This window comes from Bemisia tabaci, chromosome 5 (assembly GCF_918797505.1).
Source record: "Bemisia tabaci chromosome 5, PGI_BMITA_v3".
NCBI lineage: Eukaryota > Metazoa > Arthropoda > Insecta > Hemiptera > Aleyrodidae > Bemisia > Bemisia tabaci.
In genome coordinates, this window is record NC_092797.1 from 28,387,249 (window position 1) to 28,409,106 (window position 21,858).

General features: G+C 38.7%; 1 protein-coding gene across 1 annotated transcript; it reads right to left on the reverse strand.

Moving 5' to 3' along the window:
* Positions 1-1,761: 1,761 nt before the first annotated feature.
* Positions 1,762-20,327, reverse strand: LOC109037868 (uncharacterized). The gene is made up of 5 exons (XM_019052717.2): positions 20,154-20,327; positions 17,607-17,840; positions 15,045-15,177; positions 12,412-12,569; positions 1,762-3,252 (listed from the first exon to the last, which is right to left on the reverse strand). The coding sequence occupies exons 1-5, from the start codon at positions 20,268-20,270 to the stop codon at positions 3,025-3,027; spliced, it is 870 nt and encodes a 289-aa protein (XP_018908262.2). The 5' UTR covers positions 20,271-20,327; the 3' UTR covers positions 1,762-3,024.
* Between the last annotated feature and the right edge of the window lie 1,531 nt (positions 20,328-21,858).

Below are 21,858 nucleotides of genomic sequence, written 5' to 3' on the forward strand. Positions count from 1 at the left end.
AGACTTTGCGTTGTTGCCGACGAGTAATAGAAATCACTTCATTACTTAAACAAGACAAAGCAAGTGCAAAACGACGAATGGAGTGGCAACATTGAACCGATTTGTGCTTAATTGTAACTCTTGTCCTCTCCGCACCGTATGTTTTTTAATTAAATTAAAGAAGAAATAAATAGTTCATACATAGAGAATATAAACTAATCACAAATGAGCCTATCAAGAAGAGTCTACATTACTGCAGCGAAGCTATGTCCGTTAATCGTTCAGAAACGAGCGACACAGCTTCTGCTAAATTTGCTCTCTGGAAGCTTGCCAAAAATTATAATTCCACCGTAATTTAGTGCCGATGGGTACTAATAATGCAAAATCGAAGTTAAGAATAATGCACTGATACCGTGGAATAGGAAATAGGAAACTAAAGCGAAGACAGTCTCAAAAATCGAACTTTGCCGTGTTTTAAGCTTCTCAAATGAGTCGAATAGTAACTGATGCATAACCGACTAAAACTGGACCCTGGTAAAAATTGACGATAGGAGCTGCGTTTCAAAATACCATAGGAGTTCTTATAGCCGACTGAAGAGGGCGATAGAAAATCATATAGCTGGCTGTAGAAAGTGGAAAAAATCATACGGCCGGGCTACACGAAGCGCGATAAAAAATTATACAGCCGGGCTATAGTTCATATCGCCGGGCTTCACAATTTATCGCTTGGCTGTTGCTTTTTCGCCATCGGCTATAAAAGGCTATAAGAAATTGAGTAGAAATTCTTGTGCTTTGTAAATCCTTAAGTTTGTACGAAATCACCTTAATATTTACAAAACGCACATTATATTTTCCTTTACTACATATTTTTTTCATCAATTAAACCGAGAATAATCCATACAGGATGTGCAAACATTTCAAAATCATGAGTTGAATAACGCTGACTCCTCCAGATTAAATATTAGAGCCTAACACAAAGCGGCGCGGCGCGGCGACGCGCGACGCACTGGCGCCTACAAACCTAACAGGGATACTTCACGCAATGCGCAATGCGTGAAGTATCCCTGTTAGGTTTGCAGGCGCCAATGCGCGTTCAGCGCTGGCTGCCCGCCCGCCGCGCCGCGCCGCGCCACGGCGCTTGAAGCAACTATTTCACACCAGAGGTATTGCACAGTATCATACAAATTGAAGGCGCTCCAACGTCTTAGGAAGTCAGGCATCCTTCAAAAGAACGGAGCTTTCCTCGCAAATTAAATCAAGATACTGCGGTCCAAAAACTCACTAAGTCCTAGCATCCGAAATTAGTAACGTTTAGCATACACTTTATCGCCAGGCTGTGAGTTGCTTAATCGCCATCGGCTATAAAAGGCTATAAGAAATTGTGTTGCCGGCTATAGAAGCTATTGGAAATCTTACAGCCGGCTGTAGGTCTATGGTATTTTGGAACACAGATTCTACTGCCAATTTTTACCAGGGGGAAAAGAGGACAAAAACCAAGCAAGTAATGCTGATAGATTTAGAGAACCTCTCTTGTGAGAAGAAGCATACTAGTTTGACCAGCTTTTACTATGTTAATTATTAAATGCTACGGGAAATATAATTTGCTATTTAAAAAAAAATAAAATACTTTTTTATCATCATCAGAGTTTTCATTCAACTAAAATCTAATTTATTATACCTGCATATATACTACCCCTTTCCCCACCTCTTTTTTTCTCACGTCAATAATTGAATTATTAAAGGGTCATATAAGACACTGAGTTCAAAACATAAAAAAACTACTTTCGTCGATATCTCTTATTTATTTCAAAACAGCATATAATATTGAGAAAATACAAACTCGAACAATCTAGCACACAGAAAAAAACAAGCTCATACTTGTATGTTTCCGAGTAGTTTATTGAACCACAAACATGAATTCATGCGCGATATTTGATCTCATTACATCGTCATTTTGAGGCCCACTTCACGGAACCGCTTGGAATAAAATAACTTCATGCCTTTGAACCCCAATCGTAGTTCCAACTGTGCATAGCAACCGACAAAAGAGACAGCCGGCAGTTATCAAACAATTCCGTAAAAGAATGCATATTAAAAGTTGCTACAGGCAGCGCTCACCGTTCACTGTGATCTCCTACCCCACAAAAAAGTAATAAAACGCTCGACCTAGTCATATCAATTTGAAATTAAATAAACCTCCGGTGTACACTCGAGCACACGGCTCCAAAAGAAAAAGACAACTCAAAACTTATTCCATCACTTATTTCCTACCAACCGATCTTTACTCGCCCATGCTGATAGTATGGACTTGCTTTCAACAAATTTACTACCGTGAAAAGGCGCTCAAAAAGTTCCTTATATGCTCAAAAACGGTGAAATTTCGATTTTTAAAGCTTCCAAGCCCAATGTTTGGATGCTACCAGGCGAAGTGAGAGTGACCTAGGGAAAAAACTAAAAATTTTCCTAAATATACAAAGTATGTTCTAGTGAAAACATTAAACACTAAGAAGTGGCCCGAACTATATATAACAATTTTTTTAATTTTTGGTATTTTCTTGGCTTTGTTTCCCCGCGAAATGGTGTGGACCCAGCACCATTTCTTCACCCTGTATGTTCTAGGTTAGTATCAATTTTTGTATATCTAGCGTCAATCCCTGCCATTAGCCAAAATATCAAAATAAGACGATTAAAATTCCACAAAAAAAAATCGGAAAAATTACCATCTTCAGACCCTGTGCGGGCCGGGTTAAAATTTGTTTTTTTTTGTCAAAATCCTTTCGGCTGCCAGATTTTTTTTATCACATAGAACCATTTAAGACCGCGTAACATTTCGTTTGATCGATTTTAACAAAAATAGTCCCAACCGGGGGGAGGGGGGGATATACATTCGCAATTTTTGTACAGTGTATCCAATTATCAAAACCATGTTTTCAGCCGTAGGTGGTTATTTCAGAGTGAGCCTCAATTAAGAAATGGTCGTGATTTAGCAGAGAGAAAATGCATGCGGTATTAAAGTTTGAAAAAAAGGCAGTGAGGAAGTCTTGATTAAACACTGTCCACTCTGATGACATGGCCGGTGTCCGTGCCTGCGAAAATGACGTCATTAGCATCCTGAGAAGACGTGAAAGAGACGATGGTGCCACCAACGTCGACAGATCCGATATTTTTCTGCGCAGACACGTCCCATTTGTTTACCAATTTGTCGTATCCTCCGCTAAGCACGGTTGTGTCACCCAGCGCCAGTAGTTCGTTAACCAGCAGGTCATTTGAGAGCTGAAAACAGGTCACAAAATCCACGAGATTTCAATTCCAAGAAAAAACAGGACTCGCAATGATTAGAGTCCCTTTATAGAGAGTTGAAACAACGTGACTTATGGCTGTTACAAACGAGAATAAAGATTACAAAAATCGGACGTTTTCTGTAATCTTTCATCAACCCATTCCCTAATTTCTGTATCTGTTCCCTCTCTCATTTCATTTGTTCCTTTTCGCATCCCCCATTCTCCGGTCCATCCCAGTATATAGTCTTTGCAATTGGTGAAAATGTGATCTTTATTCCCGTTTGTGACACTGTGAAGGCCTAAAATACGGGAACCTATCAGAAATAGTTTCGCATTGTCAATACTCTCAGTATAAAGGGACTCTAGGAATGATACCTTTCTACAATGCATTCGCTAGAAACGCCAAACATTATTTTTGAAGAGTCATCTATTACCTTTGAAATATTAGGTTCAAAATATTATGCCACGATCCTACGATGAAAACTGTTACAGGACTGATGAATACTTGACAAAAAAATGTGTCCAATTGAGGTTAAAATTGCACAAATTTTGCTGGGGAATGGGAAAATGGTGAAAAGGAGGGGGTGTTCCATACCCTCAGACCCACGGTGGAGGTGGTAGGGGGCCAAGACCTCTCTGGCAAATTAGCCTAGCTGCGCCTATGGCGGAAAAGCGATTAATTTTAATGAAGCATGCGGGTTGAGGGTATTCATGCAATCATGGGTTCGTTTATTGCACTATCATCAAACAGAGAGATCGCACCCTCTGACAAGATGCCGCTAATGGGAAAGATTTCACTCGAGTTAATGTATGTTGTGTCGTTTTAATTTCTGAGGAAGGAGTGAGCCGAATCATGGCGTAGGTCTAAATTGGATTACGAGAGGGAATTTCCATGACAATAATTATACTAAAGCACGAAACTCCCCTTTCTTTCTTTAGACAAGCGGGTCAACCCTACGATCAATGGCCTTTGGATGAGTGGGTCAAGATAATGCCATTCTTTCAGACGGCAGACCTACTTGATCAAACTGGACAGCGAATAATCAGTTGCCACATTATCTGCATGCCTGTGTCCTATCGTGACGGATCGAGGCCCAGTGAAAAATGGCCATATAGATGGAAGTGCATTTATCACAAATTAAAGTTGACACAACCACTGAAAAGGATATTCACTTTCTTCCCCGTTTCTCCTTTCTTTTTTCTCGATTTCGGGGTTTCAGGGGTTCTCGCTTTTCCTTTTTCGAGAAATACAAAAAATTAACTTAATGACTTCGATAGGTAGTTGAAAAAAGTTTACAGGAAAAAAAAATTAATAATAATGAAAAATAAATACATAAAAAAGAAGCAAAAAACGAACGCGAACTTTCAAAAATTTAAAATGTTGCTCTCTTGGCACTATGCAAACTATGACACAAAGTTTGAAAAAATTTTAGAAACCTTTCCTGAGCAAACCCCTGATAAGGTAGACTCGCAACACTGACGAGATGTCTATCATACTTGTTCATATAGAAACTCAAAATTGAAAATCACATACGTTTCGTTACCCCTCTGACGTAAGGGCGTATCTCTCTTTTCACATGAATCCCGGAAAGCATAGAGTTATACAGAGAACAGGGCTCACGTGGAAATTCAGACACGCCCTTCTGTTAGAGGAGCTATGGTTTGTGTAGATTCCAAACTCGGAATAGAAGACAGGAAATACTGATATTCTTGATACTATCATACGTGTGTCAGTGCTGAAAAACTTCTTAAGATCTAGGCAAAATATACGCATTTTGAAGTAGATGGATGGTTGTTTGTTTGTTTTTTCTTTCTTTTACTGTAGTTTTATCAGGATTCTTACTTTCACATCCGCTCTCGCCCAACCTCAGCCCCAGGATCCATACTGCTTTAAATTTAACTGCGTACTTAGATGCAAGGTAGGGGGAGTTCGTTGGATAAGTTCCACCAAAAATATATAAGACAGCCTGCGCAAAAAGTGCTTCAATCGAGTTTTAAATTTGACAGATCCGCGCGCTGAAATTCCGGTGAAAGTTCGCCGCGACGAAAGTTCACTGCATGCACCTGCATCGTAGGAAAGTGACACCAAACCGGGTTAAACACTCGAAAACTTTTAATAAATTTTAAATCAAGTTTACTCTACCATGCAGGCGGCGACAAGGATGGCGCTATCAATCACGCAATAATTTCAATTTTGCGGTGATAGTCCGCGGGGCTAATTTTGTTGGTGAAGTGGAATGTCTTTTCACCGAAGCTTGCGCTTCTATTTAGATTCTTATGAGCAAAAATGACGTTGATGTCATGCGAAGTTCAATCCACGCTGTCAAGCTGAGCTTATAAATCCATATTTAATGGCTCAAAACTGCAATTTTTGTGTTGCCGAATTTCCTTCATAATCCAAATATGTTTTTGGACAGTTCGAAAAAACAGCACATCACATTACATGTTTTCTTGTCACCTTATCAAAATTTCTGTTGGAAAAAAACAAATTTCGTGTGCTCTGTTTCGATTTTTTCAAAAAACATTACTTAATGTTACTGAATAAACCTTTTGAGGGCATTGAAGAATCTCGTAAAATTTTCAAAATTATAATGATATTTACTGCCTCTCAGAAACATATAATATGACCTCAAGTCTACAACGTTATAAACCAAGAGTTTTAATTTCTCTCATTTCATTAGTGATATTTTATTCCCTCTTACATAGAAGTAAAAAATCAGCTCAAGACCAAGAGCAACCTTTCTGTCGTCAAATCTGGCAAAATCAGTACAATATGCAGTTCCATCAAAGCAAATTCTAATATTTTGCAAATATTGACACTTAACGTAACATACACCGAAGAATACATTCACCAATGAATGAATACTAATTGAAAATATATATCTTTCAAATTTGAATTTCATCCTTCGTTAAATTTGAATGAGAAAATGGATGTGAGGATTCAATTTTTTTGTCTATTAATTCTGATTATACCGAACATGTTCAAATATGAATTTTTTTTTTTGAATTCATGGAATTCTACAATGAATTCATGTTGAAAGAAAAACGCAGCAGTACATTTCTATAGGTGCCGTAATTGCTCGAGAGGGCATTCTGGATGAAGGAGCCTGGTACTGGCTCCTAGATAGTCGAGTTGGTGGTACACGGTCCGCAGGAATTATAATGGCCTACGCTAGACCTTATGTAGTATCATCCATACCTCTGGTTCTCTAGGAAATCTGTTAGCCATGTCAGACTTCTGGAATTGGCTACTAGGTTTCCTAGGGAGCATATATAGCCAGACATTCTGGTATCCACCACCATGTTCTGTCCGTTTGAACTTTTGCAGTACTTCTACGGGACTTGGAAGGACAAGGCGCATAAGTGCAGTTTTTGAAAAAAATGAGGTAATGATGATTTCAAGTAAAACTACCTACTTATAATGGATATTCTGTAAACAATTTACTCCCAAGTTCCAGTTTTCAAGCATGAAAAAGTCAGTTTGAAATTTCTTTCCGCCACGAGGATTCATGTAATTTCGAAACTTCAAACACGAAAACCTCGAAATAGCTAAAACTGCCCTTATGCGCCTTATCCTCCAAGCTCCTCATCTCATGTCAATTGTTGTTCTAAGAGTGGAACTTTTTTCGCATGAATAAACCACTTATTGAGTAAAGACAGGCACCTTTTTAAAACGAGATTTCACAACACTCCTGACCGAGTTATTAAGCTCCGTATTTGTTAGGGCGTCCGTAAATTGGATAGCTATCAGCGAAAAAAGTCAACTAAAATGCACCGTGAGTCCCGGTAATACCGTGCTTTTATAACAACTGAGGCTCGTGCTAAAGTTTACCCAATTAAACCCCCGCTCGCTAAACGCTGCGTCGTCCGATTACGTAACACTTCCAAAACGGGTGAAAAATCCCCGCGCGTGCAATACTGGAATTAGAGGCAGGGATCACTCAATATAAATAACCTAGTTGTTACGATCTCCCCACGTAAGCCACCAAAGTCAAACTCACCCTCGGAAGTTCCCTAAGAACACCACGCACATAGATCCATCCCTGGGGATGCAACTATTTTAACTCTTAGGGGCTGTTTTTGCCTATTTGTCAAAGCAAATTGACTGACAATCATTGTTACTATCAGCTCGCTTTCCCACTTTTGTGTCTGTGTATGGAACGCCGTCTGTACGAAAACCTATTTTCAGGGGGAGAAGTGATTTTTCTTGGGGGAAGAGCAATTTTCGTCGGGAGAGAAACACTTTTTCAGGGGTGGAGAAACTTTTTTAGGGGTGGAGACACTTTTTCTATGGGTGGAGAAGGAATTTCAGAGAGGCGTGAGAATTCTGTGCTCCACTCTCCCGATGAAAATCTTTCCGTCCTTGATCGTGAATATATCGAATATCTGGAGGAGAAATGAAAAAAATAAAAAATTCTTCCCTCCGCCGTGCGTTCGATATCGCGACTCCTCGGTGCGGAGAAGGATCTTGCTGCGCCGCGACTGCTTTCGATATATCGATTGAGCGCGGCGGAGAAACGTTTCTACGCGTGGATCCACTTTTTTTCGCGGCGATCCACTTTTTCGCGGGGAGGAGCCGATCGCGACTGCTCGGCGCACAATGGTCCACAGACTGGATTTAACGGATCTTTATTCGAAAATGCAATGCACCGTTTTGAAAGTTGAAGGAGCTAATCATTTTAGGGTCGCGGATTTTATTGTACATCTTAGTGAGTGAAACAAAATATTACTTAACATCCTGACCGAGAAACTTGACTTCTTTAATTGTGATTTCTGACCCTTTTAGGAATAAAGGTCTAAGGATAGCGAGGCTTTGTCAGAGGCAAGTAGAGGTCAAACTCGGGTTCGATGGCTCTAAAGACCTCAGAGCAGACCTAAAGAGGATCTCGGAAAATTCTAAAACTCCTCAGAACAGGAAAATCGTCGCAACAGTACTAAAAAAGCTGGTTCTCCGAGGAAAATCGACTTTGCCGGGAAAAACAGATGTGATAGTGAAAATCAAAGGTCATCAAGTCAAAATACATAAGAATCGATGTATCACACATCGAAAACATTTTTACAATATATTTTTAATAGACTTTGGGGTCGCAAAGGGTTTTACAAGGAAGGCTCGGAAAATTTAGCGTTATCGGAGTGCTGGAGAGTGATAAAAAAAACCGAGGTCATATTCGGATTTAGCAGCTTCAAATACATAAGAACAACTCTACCGTGGGTCCAGGAAAATGTACCAAAATGAATTGCAGGCATCACAAAAAGACGTCAAATTTCCTAATTTTCCCGGGCAAAAGTCGCTTTTTCGGAAAAGTGAAAGATGAAAGGAAAAAACGAAGGTCATTTTCGGACTCAGCTGCTCAAAACATATCAGAGTAGTATAATTTCGTACATGAGAAAAATTTTACCTACATGCTGCGGGGGTCAGCAGTCGCAAAAACACCAAAAATGCCCATTTTCTGCCCAAGATTGAAGGGCGATGCACAAAAACGGAGGTCATATTCGAATTCAGCGCCTAAAAATACATTCAAATCACCTGATCACGACCGGGAGACTTTTTTTTTAAAAAAACAATTGTTTATACATGTTCTTTATTGTCGTAATAGAAGAAAAAAATCTTGAGTCTTAAAAGGGTCAGAAATCACAATTAAAGTCAAGTTTCTCGGTCAGGATGTTAAGTAATATTTTGTTTCACTCACTAAGATGTACAATAAAATCCGCGACCCTAAAATGATTAGCTCCTTCAACTTTCAAAACGGTGCATTGCATTTTCGAATAAAGATCCGTTAAATCCAGTCTGTGGACCATTGTGCGCCGAGCAGTCGCGATCGGCTCCTCCCCGCGAAAAAGTGGATCGCCGCGAAAAAAAGTGGATCCACGCGTAGAAACGTTTCTCCGCCGCGCTCAATCGATATATCGAAAGCAGTCGCGGCGCAGCAAGATCCTTCTCCGCACCGAGGAGTCGCGATATCGAACGCACGGCGGAGGGAAGAATTTTTTATTTTTTTCATTTCTCCTCCAGATATTCGATATATTCACGATCAGGGACGGAAAGATTTTCATCGGGAGAGTGGAGCACAGAATTCTCACGCCTCTCTGAAATTCCTTCTCCACCCATAGAAAAAGTGTCTCCACCCCTAAAAAAGTTTCTCCACACCAAAAAAAGTTTCTCCACCCCTGAAAAAGTGTTTCTCTCCCGACGAAAATTGCTCTTCCCCCAAGAAAAATCACTTCTCCCCCTGAAAATAGGTTTTCGTACAAACGGCGTTCCATAGTCTGTGATGTACTTAAAGATCATGAATTTTGATTTTGGTCCTCTGAATGATCATTCAAATTATGAGGAAATAAAAATAAATAAATGCATGAATAAATAAGCACGCAGTTTCAACAGAAAAAAGTTGAAGAGAGCATTGATAGCGAGGTCCATACTGATCAAAAATGTAATTGATTTTTAAACTGAAAAGGAAAAGAATAGCTATCTCGGTTGCAAAGTTGCATGATTACGCAGGCGCCAAGACAGCATTTTCGGCCGTTTCCACCATATAGGATTTTTTAATTTTGAAAATTCGACTTTTACGTACAAAAATATCCCCTGACATCAAAATTTCACCGACATCGATCGAACAGAAGCTGGAGTAGCATTTCGGGCCACATCCACAACCTTAGATTTTCGTATTTTGTGGATTTGGATTAAAATTAAGGTATCCGTCATAAAGTGCCACCCGATACCAAGTTTCACAAACATCGATGGAACAGGAACCGCACTGCGCAGGATCAGTAGGACTCCGCGCGGTGGAAAACGATACCAGTCATAATTTACGTACGTCAGTGCGCCTTCATTTTCGTCTGACACTGTGCAATACTCCTGTGGCCGAATAGTTGCTCAAAGCGCCGTCATCGGTGTCGCTCCGTGATGAAAGGAGATCACGCTTACTCTGAATATAAAATACCTTACAATCTATGTAGAATGGATTACTTAGCGCAAAAAATTAATCGTTTCGTTAATTGCTTTAAAAATGCAAAGATGCGTCAATTGCTTTTTAAGTTTCCTAGAAATATCTTCGAAAAGAAGGAACATATTAAAATGCGTCCCTCGGTGGTAAATAGTTCATCGAGTGCTCTCTTGGTTCATAAATATTGCAAAATGCAATTTGTGAATGAACGATGATATTACAGCTCTTAATTAATGTAGTGCGTGGATCGCTCTGGAATGCATCCGCTGCATTGTTGTCATCATTAATATCTTCTCTTGAACATATCGTCGGTGAATGGATGTGGCTCTGATGTGTAAGTGTAAAGAACATTGACTAGGTAAAATATCAAAGATGCAATGAAATCGAAGTGACGTGTTATTACTTCCCGAAATAATTTACCTCACATTGCGTCGGATTGACAGGTTGAAAATTTTCCACAGGAAGATGCAATTGACGCACGATAATTTTAGTTCGGTTGAATAGTTTAGTGGTTTCAGGAGGTTCAACGACTTTCTTCATCTCGTCGAGTGCTTGCATATCGTCAATTATTAACTTATGACTGACAATAACCTCGGTATTTTGGAAGATGTAGCGTGGTTCTCGTTCACTCAACTTGGAAGGGCCATCGACACAAGCGCAGGAACTCACAGTATGAGAAGCGATCCTTGAACATGAATTTCCTTGTACCCGTCCACTTTCTCCCATCAACACTTCTTAATTTAAGCATCTGGGGACCGTTAATTAACCATGCTGAAAATCTAACTTTCGGACTCTTCTCGACCCTCCCCTAGTCTCACTCCTATCACTCAGGTTTAACTGTTTGTAACCCCCCGTGAAAATTATATTACGCTGTGAAAAGTACCTACCCCTCTCCATGTGAAAAATGTTCACCATGTACCATGATTTAAGCTCTGACTTCACGTATATCTACAAGGTAGGAAAAATGTAACAGATAATGCGTAATTTATAAAATAAAAAGATTTGGTTTGTTTCGTGAGGAAGGATCTTAATTTTCAGGTCTTCCATTGGGTTCCTAGAGAGAAGGAAACTTAATATTTTCAAATAGTCGGGATAATTTTCTAATGTATAACGTTTGATAGGACTTCGAAAAATTTTCGGCAAAAACTGCAAGTGTCAATCGCCGTTTTATAATAGCACTGATCAAGATTTGGGAAATTTCGAATTACTGAGCTACTGTTTTTAAATGGTGGCAGGTAGTTTAGAGGCACAGTTCACAAAACGACGGTACGGATTTGATAAGCATTGTTTAACATTGGGGACATCCATCTCTTAATCGGTTGTTTTAAAAAATGACACGAACGTGTACGAAATTTTTTTGTTTTGTTTTTTGAGATTCGTTCAAACGGTGTAATAATTTTTTACGTAATAGGAAGCCGAAATTTTTCGTTGTACATTCAAAGAAAAAAGATTGAGACAGTATCTCTTTTTTCTCGCACGTGTCAAAAATCTAATTTTAAGCCAAAAATTCTTATAATATGATAAATTATAAAAGGTACACTTAGGTTCTGACTTAAAGAAAATTACATCCATAATGGGAGATAGTCATTGATTTTGTAGTAATTCAGATAATTTTATGAGGGGGGGATCTTAGGGGAAAAAATGTTTGTATATAAGAAGAGAGAAATATGTCAGTTGGAAGAATACGCCCCTACGTTTCAAGGCATTAAAATTTGTATACCGTATGTAGAAATGACATCAATCAATAATAGGAATAAAAAATGCCGGAAAAATGTACCAGTTTGGTTATTTATAAAGTTCTAACCGCCGCATTTTCCAGCTTCAATAGGGAGGAGCAAAGTGTGATATCACTCAGCACAAATGCTCACTCCCCCTAGTCCTGCAACCCTTATGCTTGATCGGACCTCCTCCCTCCCCCTACTGGGTTACGTCCTTGGTAAATAGGCTCTTACCCGTGAGAGCTTGCTGAAAGAAGTTGTTCATTAGTGGGGGGGGGGGGCTTCTTTTTCCCCTTTAATTTTGAAGAGAAGTTGTAGCAAATCATCGGAATAATCATTCAATGTGACTCCTCGTACAGGTGAAGCTCCTGCAATTCGGAAGGCAGCAAAATGCATTACTTAGCCTACTCAAAGCCGAATTATTAAACCCATCTAGAATGCGAGCTCATCAGAGTAATGGTAGTGAGAAGGGAAACAGGAGAGGCTCACCTTGATTTCGGCTTTTTTAGCAAACCCTGTTTTAGAGGAACTGTCATGAACTAAGAGTGTTTTTGCATCTCTTGAAAGGAAGCAAATTAAATCACCAAGCCTTCTGATTGGACTGTGACCCTCGATGGTGCCTCTAACTGAACAAGAAGATTTGCTTCCTGAAAGAAAAAAGACAAAACTTAATACAAATCACATTATTTGTACCTCCGAAAGAAAAGTAGATTAAATGAGGAAATTAGTGAAAATGCTGACGAATATTCAAATTTCTACTTGAAAGAGGAAGCAATTTCTAGAAAAAAAAAACTATTGAAAGTAAATTTTTAATATCATAGACTAAGTAAGTTACGTGCCGAGTTTAAATTAAATTGAGATGAATCCGAGAATTTCTTCGCAGAATTAATGCTTATTCATTTTGATTTTGGCATATTTGAAAGACTAAATAGCCGTACTTTTGCTGTGTCTATGGGCAATAACTCAATTTGAAAAAGTGCCAATCCAGTTATTTCAAGAGGGTATACGCTATGCGCCTGCTTGAAAGAATAACAGCGTGTTTTTTTACGAGCATATTTGTATCAAAGTGCTTTAAATATATCGATTTTCATCCAAACACCGCATGTTTCGTATTTGAATGAGACATTTTTGCAAATGGAATGTTTAATAAAGAAAAATCAAAAAAAAATAAAATATAAAACAAAAAAATCATGGTTGTGAAACAACATTTGCATCGACTTACCGTCATTTCTCTCACGAAAGAGCGTAACTCCAGTTCAATGTTGCCGAATTTTCTCGCGGAAATTGCGCATTAACCAAATAAAATTAAATTAAATTTTGGAAATTTTTGATTGAAAATTTCACTGATTTTTCCTCTGATCTCATGCTAAAATCATGCAGACACATTTTCAACAAAAGTTATGCAGGTCTTGTAAAAAATTGAATTGTTTGAGTCGACTTCGCAACCTTGGAATAGAGTCACGTTTCTTCGTTCGAGAAACGACGTATCTGTTCCAAGTATTTCAACAGTTCCCTGATATAGGCCCTGGTAAAAATTGGCGATAGGAGCTGCGTTTCAAAATACCATCTGAGTTCTTATAGCCGACTAAAGAAGGATATTGAAAATCATATAGCTGGCTGTAGAAAGCGGAGCAAATCATATGGCCGGGCTATACGAAGCTATAAAAAAGTATACAGTCGGGCTATAGTTCCTATCGCCGGGTTTTACACTTTATCGCCATTGGCTATAAAAAGCTATAAGAAATTGTGTAGAAATTCCTATGCTTTGGAAATCATTAAGTTAGATACGGAACTACCTTCATATTTACAAAACACACATTATATTTCCATTAAAACATATTTTTTTTTTTTTCATCAAGTAAAACGAGAATAATTCATACAGAGTGTGTAAACATTTCAAAATCATGAGTTGAAAAACGCTGACTCCGCGAGATTAAATATTAGAGCCTGATACAAAGCGGAGCGGCGACGCACTGGCGCGGCGCCTACAAACCTAACAGGGATACTTCACGCATTGCGCAATGCGTGAAGTATCCCTGTTAGGTTTGTAGGCGCCAATGCGCGTTTCGCGCTCTCCGCCCGCCCGCCGCGCCGCAGCGTGCTACGGCGTCTGAAGCAACTATTTCACACCAGAGGTATTGCACAGTATCATAAGAAATTGAAGGCGCTCCAACATATTAAGAATGACAGGCATCCTTCAAAAGAACGGAGCTTTCCTCGCAAAATATATCAAGATACTACGGCACAAAAAGAGAGCGATAGTCTAAAAACTCACTAAGTCCTAGTATCCGTATTTAGTAACGTTTAGCATAAACTTCATCGTCTGGCTGTTTCTTAATCGCCATCGGCTATAAAAGGCTATAAGAAATTGTACAGCCGGCTGCAGAGGCTATTGGAAATCTTACAGCCGGCTGTAGGTCTATGGTATTTTGGAACACAGATTCTACTGCCAATTTTTACCAGGGGGGCCTACATTCCATAAACTCAACGCCTAACACGGAAAAATGCAAAAGTTGTCCCTGAGTAGCAATTAATTGGACCGAAAATTTTGAAAATAAGTTGCATTTTAATGCGGTAAAATTGCGATTTTACCACGATTGCAACATTTTTTCATCATTTGATCTAAAAATGTCGATTTTAGACGATCGAGAAAATTAATTCCATGTATCAGAAGTATAGGTAATTTATTTACAAAGCAAAAAACAATTAAAATGAACTCCTCTCATGGTACTATGCACTGCAATACAATTGAAGTTTCAATTGTATTGCAGTACATAGTGCCAGCCCCCACAATTAGTTGATAGGCATCGCACACAACGACTCAATACAGTTGCGAATCTTGCAAGTCGGCAACACTGCTGTTTTTCCAATTTAATAATATGTTAAACAATCGATTCTATGTGAGGCAGCCTGTTTCGCCTGGAATCGATATATTCAATGGATGTAAATGAAGGATAAACAGTGTTGCCAACTTGCAAGAATTGCCACTGATCTGATAAAATATCAATGAGTCTACCATGTAATCGCATTTTATTGCAATCTGCACTCCTTGGGTCGTGAAATTCTTCGATTAATTTATCTCCTTTGGATTTTGTACTCTAAAATTCTGGAAAAGGAAATACCTGGCTTCATTTCGGTGACGACGACATCCAAACATCTAGCCGTGTACAAAGTGTTCTCTATGACAAGGAGGTCCCATATTTCCTCCATAGTCTCATATCTACCCGACAACTCATCATTTTCCCACGCTTGGACCTGAAAAAAAGGAATGAATTTGTCAACATTCACTAAAGGCTGGAGAACATTCAAACCGAGGTACCTAATAAAAAAACCCGAGAACATTCCCGAACAAAGTGGGGTAGAATTAAATTAATCAACAGACATTGTGCGATGTGACATACTTTCAATCTCAGAAAAAGTCCCTGTATTCGCAGAGATGAAAAGTTATACATCAATGCCGCGACGCACAGTGGATCGAGCCAATGGTAAAGGTCGGACATAGGCCCAAAAATGAAAGTGAAGGAACATAATGTTTCTTGGCATTTTCTTAAAGTAGACTCTTTAGCCGAACATAAAATACCAATATTACATCTGAAAAAAAATTTAAAGCGATGTAACGGACGTGTGATACACCGTGTCCACATTGAGGTGAATTTCGGGTACATTTTTAGCCTAGACGTTACTCCTATATTTTAATTATCCTGCATTTTTGTATCAAATTTTGGGGGTTGTCCTCTATCATTGATGCAATGGGGAGAGAGAAACACCCATTGCCATATTTTTCATCCTTATTTTTAATACTAATATCAGTGCACAGACATGGTACCCTAAAAACCCCGGTTTTCCAAATTCAGTGAATGATTTCGACATTGTTTCAGAACATTTCAAAGAAAACCGACCTAGAGGAATGTTCCTTATATCCCTAGGAACCAATATCAATTGAGAAGTTTTGCCTTTTTTTGCCTTTTTAGAAGTTAGGCCTATAAATGTGATGACAACTCGCTCCTCGAAAAAACCAATATTTGAATTTTAAATGAAAAGTCCTAGTTTTTTGCATCTAGGAAAGCTGGAAGGCTCCCATTCGGTTGGTAACTTACCACCGTTTCGAATTTGCTTTCGGAATAAATTAGTCATGTCCCCCCCCCTCTCCCTTCCAACGCCAATAATATCATATTGCACCACAATCTTGTTCTTTCTGTATCGAAAAAAGGAGGGGACACTAAGTCAATTGATCGTGGCGCAATTTGATTTCTTTATTGGTCAATATATGCATCAATTTTAGGGATTTGTGACTTTATAAAATTTTACTCTCCCCTCCCTTTCAGTAATTTTTATTCTTTTAAACAAATGTTACTCTCAACCTCCTACAATTCTGCAGAAATGATGCCCCTAGTTTTCATGAAAAACCGTTCGACTTGATTGTTGGTTTGAGTTTTTTACGATTCGTCGCTCTTCTAACGTGAGAAGACTTCTAAAAAGGCAAAAAAGGGCAAAGCTTCTCAATTGATATTGGTTCCTAGGGATATAAGGAACATTCCTCTAGGTCGGTTTTCTTTGAAATGTTCTGAAACAATGTCGAAATCATTCACTGAATTTGGAAAACCGGGTTTTTTAGGGTACCATGTCCGTGCACTGATATTAGTATCAAAAATAAGGATGAAAAATATGGCAATGGGTGTTTCTCTCTCCCCATTGCATCAATGATAGAGGACAACCCCCAAAATTTGATACAAAAATGCAGGATAATTAAAATATAGGAGTAACGTCTAGGCTAAAAATGTACCCGAAATTCACGAGCCTCCGACCCCAAATTACGGCGAAGAAAAAGCCAAAACTCCTTTTACCGGAAGCTCTGGATCTGCTCGTCAAGGAACAGTGCTTGGAGCACCCTGTATAAGTGGAATATTTCTGCCCCCTCAGTTTTCATTGTGAGTCATAAACTCTCTTTTTTATTTTAATTAAGTTTTGCTTTGTACCTGAACAGCTCACTTAACCGCATCGTATCCAGCTAGTAAATTTTGGAAGCGGAGGAAGGGGGGGGGGGGGGGGGCATTGCTTGTTTAAAAATATTCACATTGAGTTTACAGCAAAATAAAAGAAGAAAACAAAATATTTGTAGCTCAGCAGAAACAAATAAAAGAATAATTAATCGCAATAATTATTAGAGCATTTACTATTTTTTGAAGAGTTTCAAAGAGAAAAAAAAATCAATTTTTCCTACAAACCGCTGACTTTAACGCCTTTTCAATATGATATTCAGTTTTCTCGTGAAAAATTACCGTAGAAAACATATATTTGTGTATCATATGGCGGTTGACAGTCACACGATAACCCTATGTCCGCGCCGCCCTATCCTTCGATCCACAGTGCGACGACCCATGAAAAGAGGGCGTTAGCCCGGTGATAGACAGCGTCCTGCAAACTCATATTTTATCAGATCTGAATACCTCCTCCGTAAAATTCGACGACAAAAACATCGCTCCTCTGTTGTGTGAAAATGTGTATCAACAAAAATTACACCGCCATTGCTGTTTGTAAGAGACTATATATTTCAGACGTGTGTGAAAACGATTCTTACTAAAGGAATTCTTCAGGGTTATTTTGTACTTTTCATATTTAGCAAAAGCCAATGTGATAATTTACAGTATATTGTTTCATCGCAACGTGATACAAGCGGCACTCACAACTCCTTGGTCGCTCCCGGAGAAGAGTTTTCCACCTGACACATGTAGTTTGGTCGTATCAGATGTGGAGTCTTGGAAGATCGTCTTCTTTTTCTGGAAATCATTGGCATCCCAGGATTGAATTGTGCCGTCATTCGAGCACGAGTAAATAGTGTCGTTCAAAATGGCTGCACTGTATACATTGACGGGATGCGCTTGAAATGATGTAATGAGCTTTAAATCTGGACTCCAGACCTGAAAAATGAACCGAACCAACATCATGCTTTGGGCCGTTATGGTGTGCAGTGAAAGGCATCAAAGGTTAGCATGAGATTGAATAGTGTCGTCCTCTCTTTCTTCTTCTTTGTATTACTCTTTATCTTTACGTCTAGAAGCAGCGTTTTCATAATATCTACAAAAAAAGGGAAAGGCTTTAGTCCCTTCCCTTTCCAAGTTTCTTAGAAAGAGCGGGGGGGGGGGGGGGGAAGCAACTCGAATTCATGAGGAAACTAAAATTTTTCCAGGTGTAAGCAGTTTACTCATTTTCAGTGCACTTTTATTTGAAGACTAAAAATTCATAACTGTACTGACGGGTGTCACAAAGATTGTGTGTCCTCACCGCGCCGCACGAAAAAAATTACCGTCGAGAGGCGCTACGCCGCGCCATGAAAAAACGCCGTAAGAACATTCGAGAGTTGCCAAATTTCCTTTGACAAAACATGAATTTTCTGGAAAACTGATGAATATTTTCGCTCTAGTTTTTCAGATAATTTTGTTCGCAATTTCATCTAAAGGTCCTGAAAATTTCGAAGAAAAATCTTCATAACTTTCTTCAAAAATAAACATTTTACTGAGGGAAATTTGGCAACTCTCGAATGTTCATACGGCGTTCTTCCTTATAGCACGGCAGCGCTGTTCCGTTGACTCTTCATAACGGACTTCTTTTTGTATTCACTTAGTCTTAATTCTACGAGCAGAATCTCCATTCTTTGATACGACTTGAAATTAAAAGAAGTTACCTGAACATTATCTTAGTCTTTTAATGCTGATTTAGATGTATTTTTATTTTCAATAACCAAAAATATATCAAAATATTTTCAATATTTTACAATTTGATGACACGTGCGCGCTGAAATTTAAGCGGTATCTTGAACACGGCGGAAGTCTGATGATTCCATGTTTATGATTTCCTCAAACAATTTGATCACTCGCATATTTATGTGAATAGTATCATAAACTTAGATGTCACCGAGTATAAAAGATATGCACATAGGTACATAGAGGGCTTAAAAACAAACTAAAAAAAAAAACATCAAGTTATCTTCATTGCTGCGGTGGGTACGTGTTTTTATAGAAGTAGTCTTCTAAACAGATCTTGTTTGCTTAGTGACTTTCACGCTATCACTGAAAATACATCGCAGCGGTCATGTAAGTACCGTAACAATGGTGAAACTAGTAAGATGATTAACCATCTTGCTTTGTTATATCACATACTCCCTGCCACATTTTGTTAAAATGCAGGATTCAAGAAAGCCAAAGCAATTTTACATTAAAAATTAAGTTTGATTAATTTTTTATCAGTATTATCTGTACTGTCACAACGTGGATTTAAAAAATCTCACGAACTAACGCCGGATCTATCTTGATAATATTATTTTTCTAAAAGAAAAGTAAGATTTGTGCATCAAACCGGAAATTTGGAAACATCACGCAAAATGTAACTCTTTAGTTTTACTCTTGGTATATAGAACTTAAAGAAGAAAAAGTCACAGCCATTTTCCTATTTTTTCTACACTGATTTTAAGGCACATAAACACAATTTTGAAGCGAGAATATAAATTTAAGCGCTCCCGCGGCAAATTGATATTGTATTCATTTGACACAACTGCCGAAATTTCACCGTGAGCTTGAAATTACACAATGGGTCACTAAACCATGAACGAATTTTGACTTGCGAATATAGTTTTCCGAAGGAAAATGACGCATAGAACACGATGCGCACATTAAAAACGCGAACAAGTAACTCAATAACCGAGAAATGCGCAGTTCAAATCGCTCAACTTATACGCAAATTTAAAATGCCCAGGTTTCGCGCCGCACCGAATGATGTCATCCGGCACCAATCAGAAGCGGGCACGGGTTTCCACGACGTCAGTCAAATGTCTATCTACTGTGTGTATATGAGAACAATACTAAAGTCGAAATTATGTCTTTTGCATTCAAAACTCGAATCTTATTCATATGTTAGCTGTAATAAATAAGCAACAATTTCACATTGAAATACGTTTTATTTTAACAAACATCAGTGGAAAATGAGAGGAGACTGCGCTATGACTACCGCAGTACATCAACACCGTCAGTTTCCCGCCATTCGGGTGCGTTTGAAATTTCTTGCAGTTTTTAGATTTTTCAAAAGCGGTTTTCTCCGCGATTTCGGCTCCATAAAAGTGCGGAAAAATCACCACGTTATCTACTGACATAGTACTTTCAGAATATTCAATAAAATAAACAAGGTTTAGTGACCCATTGAAAATAATTCTCACTTAGCCGAACACAGGCAACACTTACTTTAATGTATCCATCATTAGCACTACTGAACAATCGACCCTTATAAAAGAAAAGAGATGTGATTTGATCGGCATGTTTATCCGTCTCGGAACACTGAGCCGCTTTTTTCATGCCCATCGTCAACCGTGAGGGATCACCGACTCATCTGGACTTTCGGGAACAGCTGAGCTGAAAGTTGTCTCTCGCAAAGCTATTTTTATGCAGAGCGTATGGAATATTCTCGTAGTTCCGTGTCACAAGAAGTTCACTATCCCTCGGCACTAAGGTGCCTCGCCGATTGAGTCTAGCGCATGATTGATGACTTGTTATTATACTTTTTCATTCGCATTCATTCATTTTTCCCCTCAAAAAGTAAAGTTTGAAAACTTCCTTCACTTTCAAGAACTCCGCTGGGAAAAATGAAATTTCAAAATTCCGTAACACCAGCCGGATTGCCTTACCCTCGAGCAGTTGAGACTAATGATTCGTTTGCGTGGGGAAGTCAAATGTATTTTGATTTTATTCAAATCAATCATTCAGATCCTCATTCAAAGTGAGTTCAAGTTTCTTCTTTATACCTCGACCTCATCCAAGATGTTGACCCCATCAGAGTTTTTCCCGTTCAAACAAGGAATGCCTCCTGTTTCTCGCTCAAAAAAATCCCCTCATATATAGTGCAGAATATTTTCGTAACCATAGATCAGCTCCTCAAGACTTTTGATATATAAATGTGAACTTTTCTTCTTCCTTACTAGGTGGCTATTTACAATAATTTTTTTATCCGTGACTCTTGTATTCTGCACTCTTTGTTTTTTGTCGACGATTTTTATGCTATAAAAAAACATTAGGTAAAGTTTAACATACTTCATCGCGAGGAAAGATTTGGAGACAATACAAGACACAAATCCTCGAATTGATTACATTTGCTGCACGAGCCATGCATAGGGAATGTGTTTTTTGGCCTACCTAGAAATTTGAAGGCGAAATAGCGACCTCCAATACTCTCTGGATCTCGAGACATTCTTTCCTTATATTTACTTTAAATGTTTTGGCAAAAACACACTAAATCTCCAAAACGATAGGTGTAAAACTTTTTACTCTCAAAGAATTTAGCCTTTTCAAATGTTTGTCTATGCTACTTGAAAGTTCTAATATTCTACTGAGGCTAGTAAAAAAAACTTCCTTAATTTCATGTGTTTCCCATGAAAAAACAATACTGCACATGCGCCGTGCACCAGGGAACAAAAGCTGAAAATGGCCGAGAGGGGAATAAACCGCGCACGTGAAAGCTAAAAAATGTATAATTTTAATGTGCTATTAATAAAAAAAAATAACTGCGGATTTTTCAAAAATTATTTTTACTAAAGGTGTTGATATCGTTGATGCCAGCTATCCCTCTACTTGAACTGCCGCTAGACTGTCGAAAACCGCCGAGCGCGCGACTAAAAAACAAAGACAACAAAACGTGCAAACTCCAGCTTGAGTAAACGTACCCTCAAGTCATCTCCTGTTAGGCTAACCGGTGGACAGGGGGGAGGGGGATGGTTGCTTGCACTTTTGCCAAACCAGCAGGTTAGATTATAGTCATTCCCTGAAAAATTGGCGCTCATCTGGGACAGGGTTGTCGAGCGATGCAGTGAAATTATTCGTATTTTAAGAAATACCTATATTTTAGAGGGGACGCTATGGATTATCCATATTTATTAACAGCTATGATTTTAACGTT

Bases quoted from the DNA above. Each gene is read 5' to 3' on its own strand.
- LOC109037868 (XM_019052717.2), bottom strand. From the start codon at position 20,270: ATGGGCATGAAAAAAGCGGCTCAGTGTTCCGAGACGGATAAACATGCC. The intron at 17,841-20,153 runs GTAAGTGTTGCC...TTCATTTTTCAG, and splicing joins CTAATGATGGATACATTAAA to GTCTGGAGTCCAGATTTAAA. The intron at 12,570-15,044 runs GTATTTCCTTTT...TTTTTCTTTCAG, and splicing joins CGTCACCGAAATGAAGCCAG to GAAGCAAATCTTCTTGTTCA.